The sequence below is a fragment of the Poeciliopsis prolifica genome, unplaced genomic scaffold (assembly GCF_027474105.1).
Source record: "Poeciliopsis prolifica strain line A6 unplaced genomic scaffold, Auburn_PproV2 SCAFFOLD013, whole genome shotgun sequence".
Classification (NCBI taxonomy): Eukaryota; Metazoa; Chordata; class Actinopteri; order Cyprinodontiformes; family Poeciliidae; genus Poeciliopsis; species Poeciliopsis prolifica.
The window spans coordinates 456,855-471,666 of record NW_026562388.1 but is presented as its reverse complement, the minus strand read 5'-3'; the positions used below and the strand labels follow the sequence as shown (position 1 = coordinate 471,666).

At 37.8% G+C, this 14,812-nt stretch overlaps 1 protein-coding gene across 2 annotated transcripts; it reads left to right on the top strand.

The window, feature by feature from the left end:
- Positions 1-816: 816 nt before the first annotated feature.
- adgrf3a (adhesion G protein-coupled receptor F3a) lies at positions 817-14,647 on the top strand. 2 transcript variants are annotated; one of them, XM_055038157.1, is made up of 19 exons: positions 817-3,185; positions 3,313-3,356; positions 4,700-4,751; positions 4,839-4,851; positions 5,442-5,576; positions 5,722-5,874; positions 5,979-6,085; positions 6,171-6,229; positions 6,325-6,449; positions 6,995-7,210; positions 8,160-8,399; positions 8,500-8,649; positions 10,232-10,346; positions 10,496-10,580; positions 10,836-11,021; positions 11,420-12,733; positions 12,818-12,859; positions 13,984-14,022; positions 14,116-14,647. In XM_055038157.1, exons 3-19 carry the CDS (start codon positions 4,707-4,709, stop codon positions 14,173-14,175), a joined length of 3,084 nt encoding a protein of 1,027 aa, XP_054894132.1. In that variant the 5' UTR covers positions 817-3,185; positions 3,313-3,356; positions 4,700-4,706; the 3' UTR covers positions 14,176-14,647. The 2 variants fall into 2 exon arrangements, with proteins under 2 accessions (XP_054894132.1, XP_054894131.1); XM_055038156.1 differs by lacking the exon at positions 817-3,185 and having other exon boundaries at positions 3,256-3,356.
- Positions 14,648-14,812: the final 165 nt, after the last annotated feature.

Sequence of the window (14,812 nt, the reverse complement as noted above, 5' to 3'; positions counted from 1 at the left end):
GAAACCATGACTGTTGTACTACTGCAAAGTCATGCAAAGCTGCGTTGCCATCATTATTTAAAATCAAAACAAACTCAATTAAAATAGAACACATGCTAAAATTGATTAATGAAAAAAAATTTTTTTTGCTCTTTTCGCTTTAAAGTGAGATAATAGATAAACTGACCAACTTTGATCAGTGACAAATAAAAACGTTGGATGTTGTACAAACTGGAAATGATCCAGTGACAGGATCCAATATAAAGATCCCTCAGTCATTTGGTTAAACCTGATCAGATCACTGACGGTGCAAATTTGAGTAATCTGTTTCACCTACGAGGTTAATGTTTGACACTAAAGTGTTAGAATGTAAATATCTGAATGACGTGAATCTTTACCACCTATCTGAGTCTGGTAACTGATATTTGATGGTGTCATTGGAAAGTGTGTCCTTATAACCGGATACCTGACTGCAGTACAGCAGATGTGGCCTATGGAAACAAACTACAGCAGAACAGCAGAGTTCAGTTTAGAACAGGGACTTAAACATTGTCAAATGTTTAAGAGAAGACCGTGCAATCCAAAACATGTACATGAGTTATAGTCGCAATAAATAGGAAACTGGGTGTTTGCTATTTTTGGATTTCTTTGAAGTTTTTACAATTCAACTTTCAGATTCTCTCCAAATTGGCACTGATCCCTATTATGGGTGTGGTTTAAATAAATCATCTTTAATTCAAATTAGCCTGCGTATTCAAAGTCTTTGCTGGAACATTCTCACATGAGAATTTTTTTTTAAAAAGGCGACAGGAACCAAATGAATACGATTCAAGATTAATAGTTGTACAATTTTTTCTGGTATTGTTTGATTTTTAAGCCTTTATGGTCAACACATACAGGCTGGAGCAAAAAAAAAAAAAAAGTGTTTCCGTTTTCTGTGTGCTGTTAGCATCGACAATCTTAACAAACCTGCAGTAATTCAATTTATTTCAGGTTTCCATTTTAGTGGAAAACATTGGGTTAATTTTTCCAAAGTGTTTTCACTCCATACTAGCCCATTTATAAATGTCACAATTTCATACTAAACATTTTACAAGAAAGCTAGAAAGTTAGCTCAAAGCCAAACAGTTAGCTTACTAAGTGAACATTTATTTTGAGGCTGTTAATTGAATGAAATTAATTGTTTTATTAACAAGCTAGTTCATTATTTCTACCCAAGAAATTTCTTAAGAAACTTGATTCCATATTCGTCCCATTTCCATGGGACTATAAAATGCACCGAATTAGCAAAGATCATCTTTGCAGGGCAAAACTGGAGGGAGGACTAGCCTTCTCAAATTTCTCACTTTGCTATTACTCTTGTACGCTTCGCATCATCACAATTTGGCTAGATCACAATTTTACACAATCCGAGTGGATCACAATGGAAAAAGAAGACTGCAGCCCTCATGAAATTGGTGCTCTTATTTTGTCACCAACAAGTATAGATAATTTGGCATACAACAACCGCATCATTCACTATACTATACGCATTGGGAAACTGATAAAATCCCAGTTTGATATTGAATCTATAAAATCCCTCATTTGTCCCTTCCACTTTAGATTCAGGTTATACACAATGGAAAGATTTAGGCCTCAGAACTATTGGTGAGCTGTTGGTGGGTGGTAACTTAGCCTCTTTCAGCTTCAGGCCAAATTTGGTCTCCATAAACATAATCATTTTAGATACCCACAGGTCAGGGCATATGCCAAAACACACATGCACACTTTAGAGAATATAAAACCTAGTGAATTTGATGAACTTTTTAAACTTGGTGGTGGGGAAGGACATCTAATCTCCCAGATTTATAATGTTATTATCCAGATCCTCACCGTCCATGCAGGACCTCAGAGCAGGAATTAGGAACGGAGATGAACGACGAACTCTGGAAGGCTGCGCTAGAGAATATTCACAAGTGCTCTGCCAACTCTAGACACTGTCTTATTCAATTTAAAATTATTCACAGGCTTCATTTCTATAAGGTGAAGTTACATAAATATTTTCCCTACCACATCTCCACTGTGTGACAAATGCCATATTGAAGAAGCCACATTCTTACTCCTGGTGTACTTAAGTTAACCCCATTTTGGTCTGGCATATTCAAAACTTTATCAAATATATTTCACACAGAGTTGAGACTGGACCCACTTCTGATTGTACTCGGAAGTTTCTGTTCAACTTTCACAATTTAATAAATACCAACGACAACTTTTATCTTCTGCCTTCATCGTAGGAAAAAAAGCTAGCGCTGATGTTTTGGAAAAAATCTGTCAAATTGTGGCTGATTTTTGGTAAGGCTCTCTCATCTGGAAAGAAGACGGTTTTCATTAACAAATAACTTCAAGCAACTCAATAAAACTTGGCAAACCCTTCGACAATATATTGATAACTATTTGAAAAGAATTTGATTTGACTCTGTGTGATAAGATGAAAGTCCTGGGGATTGGGGAGGTGGGTGGGTTTTGATATTGTCCTTGTTTATTTATGTTGCCTTTGTTTTCTTTTGACTTTGTATTGTCTTTCTGTTTTATGCTCACATCAAAAAGAGGACGGACTTGTTTGTTCTTAGCTTCATGATTGATTCCTCAATAAAACAGTTTGACAACAAGCTAGTTAATTAAACTACCACTTAGCTAACTAAATATTTGGTTTGAGGCTACATATATAGTTAGCTAGCTAACTAGTTATTTAGTTTGGAGCGAGATAGTTTGTAAACTAAATATTTCTCTTGCTAACTAAGTATATAGTTTGACAGTTTGACTTTCAGATTCTTACTTGGAGGTAAATTAAATGATTATCTCAATGTTCTCAAGGAATATGAACTCCCATTTGTTTGGTCTACATTAAAGTGGTTTTTCAACCTTTCCTCAGCACAATTTAAATGCTTTGAGTCAAAGTCTAGATTTGACATATTGAGGGCTGTAGGAAACACAAAACAGTCTTAATTTCAGATTTTACATGTGTTATGATACAAACAAAGCTGCTTATTTTTTAGAGTATTTTATACCAGCGACATATCAGCATTACTCTTTAAACCAGTCATACAACTTTCTGTCTTTTTTTTTTTCTTCTTTTTTTCAAAGAAGGGAAATTACATGAAACATATAATACTTTTATTTCATAACAGCAAAAGATCCACCGAGATGGCATGGTGAAACAAAGAACGGTCTGTAATCTGATTTGACAGTCAAATTAAAGTGTCATTGCTGGACCCAGTTTTGTTTGCATGTCTGCAATAAACCCGGGTGTAAAAACTGGCTTTTTCACCGGACGGCTGCTTTTTTTCCCGCCAGTTTGCTGCTACGAAGGTTCACTGATGTGCATCAAGAAAACACAGGTGAGCTCATCTTTGCATTTTCTATTTTTCATAATAAATATTAATGCAATTATTTTTGCCATTGACTGTCATAGGTTTTCATGTTTTTAATGATGAAAGCAATTAACCCACAAGTTAATGTGGTTTGGATGATGCACTCAGTGCAATATTTTTAATTAAAAAAAAAAAAATCATGGCACAAAGCCTCTTGCCTCATAAACATCAGTATGTCATCATTGTTGGAATCTGTTGGGTTTTTTTCCATTTGTGCACTCAAAATTTTAAAAAGTACACAATTTGTGCAACACGGTCAGTGATTCAAGTACAGTATGTGTCTGATGAGTGTCATTGATTTTTATCACAGTCTTTTTGTCCTGACGAAACTGATGTGACCTGTTTCACGTGTTTGTCTGTAAATAAGCAATGCTCCTTATGATCCATAAAAAAAAACAGATTTAGATTCATAAAACATGTCTACAAGAACACATTGCACATTTGTTAGCACTGTTGCCTTGCAGTAAGAAGGTCCTGGGTTCTATTCCCCGCCCGGGGAACGTCTTGCTGGAGATAGGCTCCAGCACCCCTCCACAAGAGAGTAAGAAAATGGATGGATGCTTATGAGAAGCCTATCACTTGCAGTAATAAATAATTATAGTTGTTAAATATTGTAGTTTTGTGTGTTTTTGCTAAATAGGGACATTTAAGGACCACAATCCTTCATACAAAATTTTTGCAATAGTGTTGTGGTTTTTACAGTTTCAATAAAAACGGGACAAAAATAATATAACATTTACTATTTTATTAACTTTATCGGTTGAACTCTTTAAATCCAGAAATTTGATGTGAAAAGCAGGCTTTAGTTTTATATGTCGTCATTTATGGCTCGCAGTGTTCCTGTGCGTCACACCCAGTCGTCCTATTAGCATAAAACTGGTCAGTCATTTTAAATCCAGATCAGTTCAGCCGTATCTATGGTCACTTTTGCAACTTTCTGCAATATTTAATTCGGTTTTATTTTTTTGTTTTTTTTTTGGAATGAGGCATTTATCAGTGTAAGTAGGAAGGATTGCAAATAAAATTGGGACACAAGTGTAAGGCAGACATCGCTGCCCCAGAGCATCCTGGGGAAACCTGAGTTGTTTCTAAGTCAGAACTTTCACATAAGTCCCTCCAGTAAGTTCTGTGTTGCCCTGCGACAGACTGGCGACCTGTCCAGGGTGAACCCCGCCTCTCGCACAGAACGTCAGCTGGAGATAGGCACCAGCACCTCCCGACCCCACTTAGGACAAGAGTGTTAGAACAAAGATGGATGGACTTGGGTAATATGTAATGTTGTTTTTTTTTTTTGTTTTGTTTTTTTGCAGGATCAAGATGTGGGTCTTCATATTTCTCTGCATACTGGGTCTAAACAGCCAGGTTTGTCATATTCCACAAAAAGATACTAAAATTTAAAATGAGAACACCAGATTAATAAAATTGTATGGGTTTTTTTTCCCTTTGCAGGCCTCTGCAACAGGTAAAGAGCGTTTCTTTAAAGCTCCTGTCTCACTGACTGTGGCTGCTCTTTGCTTTAAAGCTGCAGTATATGAAACTTGTTTAAAAAATATTTTGTACATATTTGGTAAAAGTGTCACCATGTTGTGGCAGAATGATGCAGATAATCTGTGAAAAAAAATCAAGCTCCTTTGACTTCTCCCAGTGCTAACAACAAATAACCAGAGCCAGGAGGCGGGTCTTAGTGCTGTCAATCACAATGTCGTGTGGCGCTGCTTATCCCTCTGCTATTCCCTCTTGCTCTCTGCTAAACTGCAGCTATCAGTCTTTCGCATATTTTCATTAGCAGGTACATGAAGTTGAGTGACAGCATAAGACCCTCCTCCTGGTTCTGATTGGTTGATTTTTTGGTCGGGAGCTGTGCATTTCTTTAGAGGTCAATAGTAGCTCATGGAGGAGGTGGAGGACATTGTTCTTCTCACTGATAATCTGTCTCATACTATCAGGACATAGTGACTGTTTTTACAAATATGTAAAAAAAAAAACATATTGTTCGTAAAAGTTGCATACTGCGCCTTTAAGCGTCAATTAATGTTTCCGTTTCTCTGAAAGTTTCAGAGAACTCAACGCAGATGTATTACGCTAAACTGACAATAGACAGAAGTGCAGTGGAAAGAATCATTTCGATGCTGAACTTTTCCGTGAACGACAATAAAGTGAACATCAAGGAGGTTACAATGACGACAGGTAGGAAAGGAACAAAGGAATGCTCCAAGTACTGCACTTTTGGATTTTGTCAGTGCCAGAAAACCAAGTGGATAAAACTTCGTTTTCTTTAGTTTTTTGTTGTTTGTTTGTTTCCTGATTGTGTGTTTCGTTCACCCCCAACAAGAATGTCTGCAAAACGGCAACGGTAATAAAACATGCACATGCAAACCTGGCCACAAATGGAGTGATGACGTTCGTCTCCAGGGGGTAGATTGTAATGAAAAGAGCTGTACCCTCAGGGATGACTCTAATACATTGTGCACTTTAAACACTACAGGTATGTGGACTTTTACTGTTTGTTTAACCAAACATTTTAAACTACGTGTGCTCTTTGGAGAAAGGGTTGATGCTCATTAACCGTGTACATGTTGTTCTTAACAGTTGGTATCACAGGGAGATTCAAACTGGAGGGAACTAACTTCAGCAATTGTCTGACAGATAAGTCCTCAGACCCTTATAAGGAATGTCATAAAGATCTGTTAAAAAAGGTAGAATCATTTCCATAATTAAAATAATTACCAAATATAATTATTTGATAGAAATACATAAATAATGCAGATAATGTCTTTTTAGATGAAAAGCGAATACAGTAAAATAAGAGGATTTGACAGTCTCACAATACTGCAATTCAGGTACTTTCTTTTCTATTCATAAAAAAAAAATATGCACACATCCATTTATTTAAAAAATGTTTAAGATAATTATTTGATTTTGTTTTTCGCTATAGTGTCGGGAGCATTATTGTTGACTTTGCAATGAAGATCGTCTCTGACGTTAATTCGACAAAACTGTTTGAAAAATCTACAAACCTGACAAATACTCTGATAGGCAGTATGACTTTGGAGACAAAAGGTAACTACTTCATATTTCACCAGTTGGATTCATATTAGAGTTACATTTCACAATAACTTTACGTCCCGTTTTGTTTCTTCAGTTGCTTCAATGAATTTTTTATTTTTTTTAGGATTTTCACACCAAAGTTAAAATGTAATTTTACTATGGTGGAAAAATAAGATAGTAATGTCATCGAAGAAACCTCTTCAAATTTTGATACAATATTAATTATGCTCAATAAATCTTATTACTTTATTGCATCTATTTTTTCAACACTCTACACCTTGAGGGCTATTAAGGTTCTCTAATATTGACAGTAATTCTGAAATAAATGCAAAGGTGTTTTAATAAGCACTTTACAGGGTGATGCTAATTCTACCTCCTTATTACAGCTTTAAAAGAAAATCTTTAGAATTTCATTTAACAGACTAGTTTTTTGTGTTTTTTTTTCAGTTGTGCTTTAGAGGGAAAAGAAGTTTTTCATTTGTAGCGCAACCTCATTTTTTTAAGATCGTAAACTCCTGTATCATTTTTCTAAAGTTGTAAACTTTTTAAATTCACAGGCATTGTCAATTTGGAAATATCAAAGGAATCAGTGCTCTATGACAACAGCACTGTGGTTATTTGTAGAACTGAAAAAAAGCTTAATGCCCAACCAGAATGGACTCTGAAAAGAGAAGATGGAGAGTTTCTCATAACTAATGGCAGCATCTCAACAGTAGAAATTAAACCAAAAGAAAGTACTGTCACGGTTCAAAAGGTTAACGAACTCTGGCAAGGTAAGTTTCAGAGCATTTGGCCCACAATACCTTGCAAAATGTTCACAACCCATGTTGTCATGTCATTTTGGTCAGTCATCCTTTCAAAACAACTCAAGTTTAGTCCGACTGGATGGGTAGCTTTGGACTTTGACTACACCATTCTAAATACAGATACAGATGCAATAACTTAAAAAAAAAAAAAACAATACCAATAACCAATAGCTTTCTCATTCCTTCTCAATGCCTTGTTTTGTCAAAAGCTTCACCAATGGCTTTTACTGAAGACCGGCTTATTGTTAAAGTCTTTAGCATCCTGGGCATCGCGAATACTTTCAATTCTCCACCAACGCAATGGTTTCTGTTTAAGTTGATCAAATTTGACGTGTTAAAGGTCGTGTTGTTTTTGTCCTCGCCGAACCGTCTCAACATTTGTTAAACATATCGTATCAGATCAGCGCATCGTTTTCTTCCGAAACCTTAAAAGAGCCTCCAAACTGACGGCTGTTACGTTCTCTGTTTACCTGGGCTGCATTCACCTGCTGTTGGACATTCCAACTTGGGAGTCATTCAGACCTTTTATGTTTATATTTCTGTTGTTCACATGCCACACTCTGGGGTAATTGATTTATTTTATTTTTTTAAACCATTATTTCCTGACCAGAGGGAATTTTAAAATTATTTATTTGCAGTCAGAAAAATGTTTTCTCCAAGTATTCTAGTTTTTCCTTCATAAGCTCCAGATTTGAAGCGTGAACTGTCAGAAATCTAATCTGAGCAGTGGATTTCTGCAGCTCCTCCGAAGTACAGAGCACAACCACTTCCCCGGGAACCGCCACAGTGTTATTCGTTAGGGAAAGAAAATGAGTCTGCTGACTGAGTACTTATCACATAATGGTTGTCTAATTCCTTGAAATATATTTTACACCTTTTGCCTCTGTTTGAACCGTCCATGTTGTTCCTTCCTCAGGAGAGTACATATGTCTTTTTGTTGAAAAAGAAAACCAGATAACCATAAACCATAAAGCCAATGCTACATTGGATGTATGCCTCAAACCGAAGATCGAGATTTCAGCAGATCCGGCATTTCCCTTGTGTAAGACAGATGGGAGTGTTTTTCTTGTGATAGTGAAATGTGAGATAAAGAGTACCAGCGAAAAATACAATGTGTCGTGGCAAGAAGGTGCGATTCGTCGACCCACGATTGAAGGTAGGAACATTTCACTAGTGTCATTCATGTTCGCTCTTTGGACCATCTTCTGAATGAATTTGTTCTTGTAATACCTCTCCTGTTCGTGTCATTTTCACAGAAAACAACAAACAGATTTATTCAGCTCAAAAATTAGTTGACTGTAAGAAAGGCCAGGGAGATTCTTCAGCGTCTCCTGACGTATTTTGTGAATTTACTAATCAGTGCCACCAAACCAAAGCTGCATCCATGAGGGTCGAAGTCATCTATCGTACGTATCAGTTTAAGATAACAATGTTTTTTTTTTCTTTTTCTTTAACACAATGAATTGTATGTTTTTTACTGCACTGAAAAAGCGTTGTTTGAATTCGGTGGAGACAGAGGTAGAAGTTCATCTCTCAATCAGTGGGGTTGCTGGTTTCAATGCTGCCTCGGTCGATGAGTCCTTGGGCAAGGCACTTTACCCTCCTTGCCTGCTAGTGGTGGCCAGGGGGGCCGGTGGAGCCGGTGATGCTTCCACCATCAGCATGTCAGTGGGTGAATGAATGTAGTGTGAAGCACCTTGAGGTTCTTTAGATAAAGCGCTACACAAGCACAGGCCACTGAACTTCTGAAACGGTGGGAATCGAACTGTTGGGCACATTCAATTCAATAAAATCAGTTCTGACCAGTCATGTATCTGACAGAGAAGTACTTTGAGAGTAAATCAAAATATCACAAAGATGTAGGTTATTTCTGTACTATAATATAAAAAAAATTTGGAACATTTGCTCGATATATTTCGAGCAAACGCCTCAGAATGAAGCTCAAGAAATCTGGTCTTCTGGAAATAACAGCATTATTTAAGTTCAATAAATTAAATGTTTGGAACTCATCACAATCTGGACATTCAAGAAGAAGACTCCTGGGTGACAGATGTCCAGCAGTCAGTGACACCCCACACAAGGAGACGAAGCCCAAAAAGATCATTGCTAAAGAAGCCAGCTGTCCATTGAGTGTTGTCTCCACACACACTATGTTAAAGTTAAGTGGAGGGAAAAAAGACCACATAAATATCTACACGTTGTGAGCCCTTTCAAGAGATTCTGGTAGAGCGCTAAAGCATGCACGGCAGCTGAAGCTTTAAGAGCCACAGCACTTATCCAATGCTGTCTCATGTCATAATTTCAGCAAATGCGGAACCTGAGGATGAAGCAGGAAATAAACTGGAGTGTTTTCCAGTGGTCCAAAGTCCTCCTTTCAAATCAAAGTGAATTTTACATTTCATTTCAAATACAAGATTTTGGAATTTGGAGGAGGAGTGAAGAGCCATACAATCCAGCTAGCTTGACGTGTCGTGTCATCTGCAGGTGTTGGTCCTCTGTGGTCTCATCATCTCTCAATCAGTGGGGTTGCTGGTTTTAATGCTGCCTCGGTCGATGAGTCCTTGGGCAAGGCACTTTACCCTCCTTGCCTGCTAGTGGTGGCCAGGGGGGCCACCACTAGCAGGCAAGGAGCAGCTTGACAGCAGACAGACAGCAGCTTGTGCTGCTGTCTGCTCTTAAAGGGCTCACAAGCTTCAGAAATACGCAGACGTCAATGTTCCCATTAACATCTTGGGACTTGCCAGTAAAATGACCAAACTCTTCTTCAGCAACCAGAAGCAGCTGTGTAGATGAGCTGCAGTCCCATAATAAATCAACCTAAATACAGCTTAGAGAATTTATTAAAAATCACCCTCAATCTTATAATTCAAGAGACAACTGTTTAAAAGTTAACGCGGTAGTTTTTCCTCACAATGACATTTTTAAACTTGGAGTTTTGCTCTGTATACTTTTTGTACTGAAATATTTTTCTTTATTTGTACTCGACAGTTGAAGACAAATATTGTCCAGCAGAAGGTGAATGGGGAAACACCAAGGCCGGCTTTACTGCAGAAATAAAATGCGCGGATAAAGCTGGAACAAGAAAGCGAAAGTGTTCGCCCAGGTGAGATCTGAACTCTTCGCAATCAGATAACATTTATGTCCTCTAAATTTGAAAAACATGATTCATGGTTTATTTAACTGATGAAACATTTCGAGAACATTTCATTTTTGTGCTGATTAGTTTCATTAATGTTCATTTCGTACTTTCAGGAAAGAAAGCCGGGTTGGGATATGGGGTGACGAGGTTTCAGAATGTGTTGAACGGGATCTCGCTAGTGTGCTGGAAAATGCTGCAGTATGTGAACTTTACTTTCACATTCACTTTATGTCATTGCACAGAAATAAGTAGTACAGTAACTAAACTGCCTTTTGTTGTACAGTTGCACTTAATTCGTCTTTCAACTTTTTTATTTCCATGGAATTACAGTAAATAGAAATTGTCATTATAACACGTATACAACTTGAGGTAGAATAATATACTTCAGCTTCCTGACTTAAGAAGTTGCTGTAGAATACACAATAATAACTTTCATATTTTTTGTTCTTGCAGATTAGTGACATTGGACTTGGTATACTGGCTACAAATGCTGCAATAGTATTTGAGCGCTTTGCAAATGTCACAAAGACATCAAAATTACCTGGTTATGCCAACATAAATACATCGGTCGAAGTACTTAGCACCATGGATGAGAAGTTACAAAATTTAAGTTCTATTACAAATGAGTCGGCAATAGAAGTGAGTATCAAAGCATCTTGATCTTTATGAATTAAGACATAATCACTATGCTTTCATGACTTCATTATTAAAAGGTTTATTTTGTTACAACTTCACTGATGTATAAGACAGTGTTAAGGTTAAAAGAAACCATGATGTCTAACAAAGCAGATTCGAACTAAGAGCTTTCAGCCAACTCAAAGCTTTTTGCAAAAAAGTTAAATGTCACAAAGCAATTTTGTCCTGAGAATAGTCTTATTCAATGTAGCAATGCAGATCATTTATAGATCTTTATTAACTTAAAGATTTTCTCACTAAACGTAAAATTCCTAATGCAAAAAAAACTTGTCCCCCGTCACAACCGTCTTCCTGAAAATGACCTGCGATTCTGCTTTTTTTTTTTTTTTTTTTTTTTTCAGAATTTTCTATTCTCATCCAGTCATTTGCTGAATAAAAGTCTTGAAGACTCGTGGACTAAGTCCCCTGAAAACTCCTCAATGGCTGAGAGATTCATGATTTCTGTTGAGAGTTTAATTAAAAGGTCAAATATGACATCGACGATGAAGGAAAATCTGCAAGTGTATGTGTGCAACAGCAGCGAATGCAAAATCAAAGTTTTCAATGTTACAGTTTCTCTTCCGGATGGAGTGAATGTGAAAACAGCTGCATTCAGACAACTGGATAAATATTTGCCCAATCTTGACAATAAATCAGAGATCAACAGTATCATTGTTTCCACAACGGCAGACAACCATCGTGGCATTACCCTCGACTTTGACTTGTTCAACCAAAGACCTCGTAATGTTGAGCTAAAATGTGTGTTTTGGGACACTAACAAACATGAGTTTTCATCAGAGGGATGTAAGTGGGGGGGTCCCTCAAACGAGGGCCGATGCATCTGTGATCATCTTTCCTCGTTTGCTTTGCTACTGTCCAAGGAGCCCCTGGAAGTCCCTGGTATAACTTATGTAACTTATGCGGCTCTGTCAGTATCGGTGTTGTCACTCATCGTCACTCTTGTGATAGAACTGATAGTCTGGAGCGACGTAGTCAAGACGAATACGTTATATTTACGCCACACTGCCCATGTGAACATTTGTCTGTGTTTGCTGATCGGTAACCTCTGCTTTTTGGCATCTTCTTCCAACCCAGAGAATATGTCAGACCTCTGGTGTCGAACCTCTGCGGTGCTGAAGCATTTCTGCTACCTGGCTATGTTCTTTTGGACATTTTGTTTGAGCACCACGCTTCTTCATCAGGCAGTGTTTTTGTTCCACAAGGTTAGCAAGGCAAACTATCTGAGGTTCTCGTTGATTGTAGGCTACGCCGTCCCCTTTATCATCGTCTTTGTCACGTTTCTTACCTGCAACGGTGGAGCTGAGGGGGTGTATTACACGAAGGAGACCTGCTGGCTGGTTTACGGCGGGGTTTTTAAAGGCACTTTTTTTACGTTCATCATACCAGTTGGAACAATTGTTTTCATTAATGTGTTCGCAATGCTTGTGGTCATCATGAAGCTCATAAGCCACCACTCAGAAATACAACAAAAAACTGACATTTCTCCGGAAAAGGAGAAAGCAGCAGCCAAAACTGTCGTGAGATCCATCATCCTACTGACCCCGATTTTTGGTGTGACGTGGATCTTTGGATTTGCCATTCTGATGTTTGATCTCACAAGTGGACCTGCAGCATTCGCATTCGAATACATCTTCACCATACTCAATGGATTCCAGGTACAGTCAGAAATATTTTATTCAGTGCAACACATAAACAAGCTGAAGTATTTGCCGTACATGTACACTCTCTGTCAATTCCAGGGCTTCTTCATTTTGCTGACCACATGCTTCGGAGACAGAATGGTAAGGGAATGAGAAACTGGTCAGATAATGACGCAGCTCAACAATGCTACACAGTGTGATCACAATGTTTCTAAGCTGTTGTTTACGGCAATGGAAAGACCTAATATGATGACCGTGTACACAGCCCTGTTAAAATTTCAGATCTTAAGAGGAAAAAACTAAATTTAATGCGACACATATTGCAGTTTATTCAACTGAGAAAAATGACTCTTTGATTGCCTTTGTGGATACACCATGAAATTAATTAATCTACACAATGTCTAGGTGTCATCGGAAGGCATTTACTGTTTTGCGTGATTGCGTCCTTTAGTCAACAAAAACACGATGATCTCACAAAATGATCAGTGGGAGGAGAGTGCAATAGACCCAGAGTATTATGTGTAAACCTTAACAGTAGAAGAAGCTGCAAACATTTCTGGTGTAAACTGGTTGAGTTCTACATTTGACTACAATTTCCTATATGCTGGATGCAAGTCAGAAACTAGACTGAAATATCCATAACGTGGAGCTTTTGACCACCAGTCTAAGTGAAACACACAAACATCGCAAAACAAGAACTGTACCCATGCTAAAACATGGTGGTACTGTATGTCATGCTAGTTATTGGTTAATTCGCTGTACTGGTAGTTTTGACAAAGACAGTGATTTAGCAATAGTTCAGTTTTGACCTCAAACTGACCAGTACTTTAGACCCAAACCCCCAAGTCTGCTTGAAAGCAAAAGATGACGGGGGACTTTACGTGAGTCAGGATGTCTCAAAATAAACAGAAGAAGAAAATTTTACGTGTTTGAATGTCCCTAGCCACATTTGAGAGCTAATAAATTTGACTTTCAATCTTTGAGGTCACCTTAAGAGGAAAATCTGATGTTGACACGGTAAAGTGGGTGAACCTGGCCAATCAAGCAATGGGATGCTGACCTGCTTACATGAACTGCTTCAATTAATTCAGTATTTTCCAATGGTGTGCCCACTAAGGTTGTTGCTCAAAAACATGTAATTCTAACAAGGGTGTGTACATGGTTAAAAGCCAGTATTGGTAGCCGCCATCTTTTGTCATAGTTAATCATAGACGTTTTTCTGCCAGATAACCGATTTAATAATTTTCTCACCATAATTCCTACAGACTCGTGAGGCGCTGCTGAAACACATTAAGAAGAAGAAAGTAGGTGCACCGCAACTACAATTACGTGAAACTAGGGCTATTTGTCTTATACTGTGTGTCTTACTGCCATTTGTTTTTCCCTCTGATCTCCAGGCTCCAGCATCTAGTGTCAGTGAAAGCACCTCTAAGACCGAGTCAACTTGGAAGAAATGAAACCATTTTCAATCTACGCGTAAAACTAGTATCACATTTATGTGCCAATGAAAATAAATGTACAGTGTGCATTCACTTTTTACTGAAGCCGAGAGCGCACGTTTTTTTTTTCTGGGAAAAGAAAACCTTTTTTCCCAAAGGTTTTCTTGAGTCAATGTTCCATTTTCTGGAGATAACAATATGTTTTTCCCACTGGTTTTCTCGAGACAGAGTTAATCTCCTGATGATTTTCTTGAGACGAGTTCATTTCCCGATGGTTTTCACGGGATAAAAAGTGAATCTCGATAGAGCAAACTCTGCTTGTGCCATTGTGCAAATACACGTGGCATGTATTTGAAGAATGGAATCAGGTTCAGCGCACACCAATCATCTCGAGATCGAGAGACGATTGGATCCGAAATGGTTATCTCGAGAAAACCACTGGGAGAAAACGTCCACTCTCGACTTCCGTAACTTTTTAACGTGATTGTTTATTAATATTGTTAGTAAAATAATAAATGTATAGTTAATTATCTTTAGCCTCTTTGTGTGACGCTTTGCATGAACGTATTCTGTATGCACCTTTAGGATTTAATGAGTTAACTCAGCCTACACAAGTACCAGCTGTGATCAGAGTCACATTGGATTCTTCAGGTTT

What these genes read in the sequence shown, in the direction of transcription:
- adgrf3a (XM_055038157.1), top strand. Translation starts at nt 4,707, where the DNA reads ATGTGGGTCTTCATATTTCTCTGCATACTGGGTCTAAACAGCCAG. An exon ending in CCATACTCAATGGATTCCAG is followed by an intron (nt 12,734 to 12,817) that starts GTACAGTCAGAA and finishes TGTCAATTCCAG; the next exon opens with GGCTTCTTCATTTTGCTGAC. An exon ending in AACACATTAAGAAGAAGAAA is followed by an intron (nt 14,023 to 14,115) that starts GTAGGTGCACCG and finishes TCTGATCTCCAG; the next exon opens with GCTCCAGCATCTAGTGTCAG.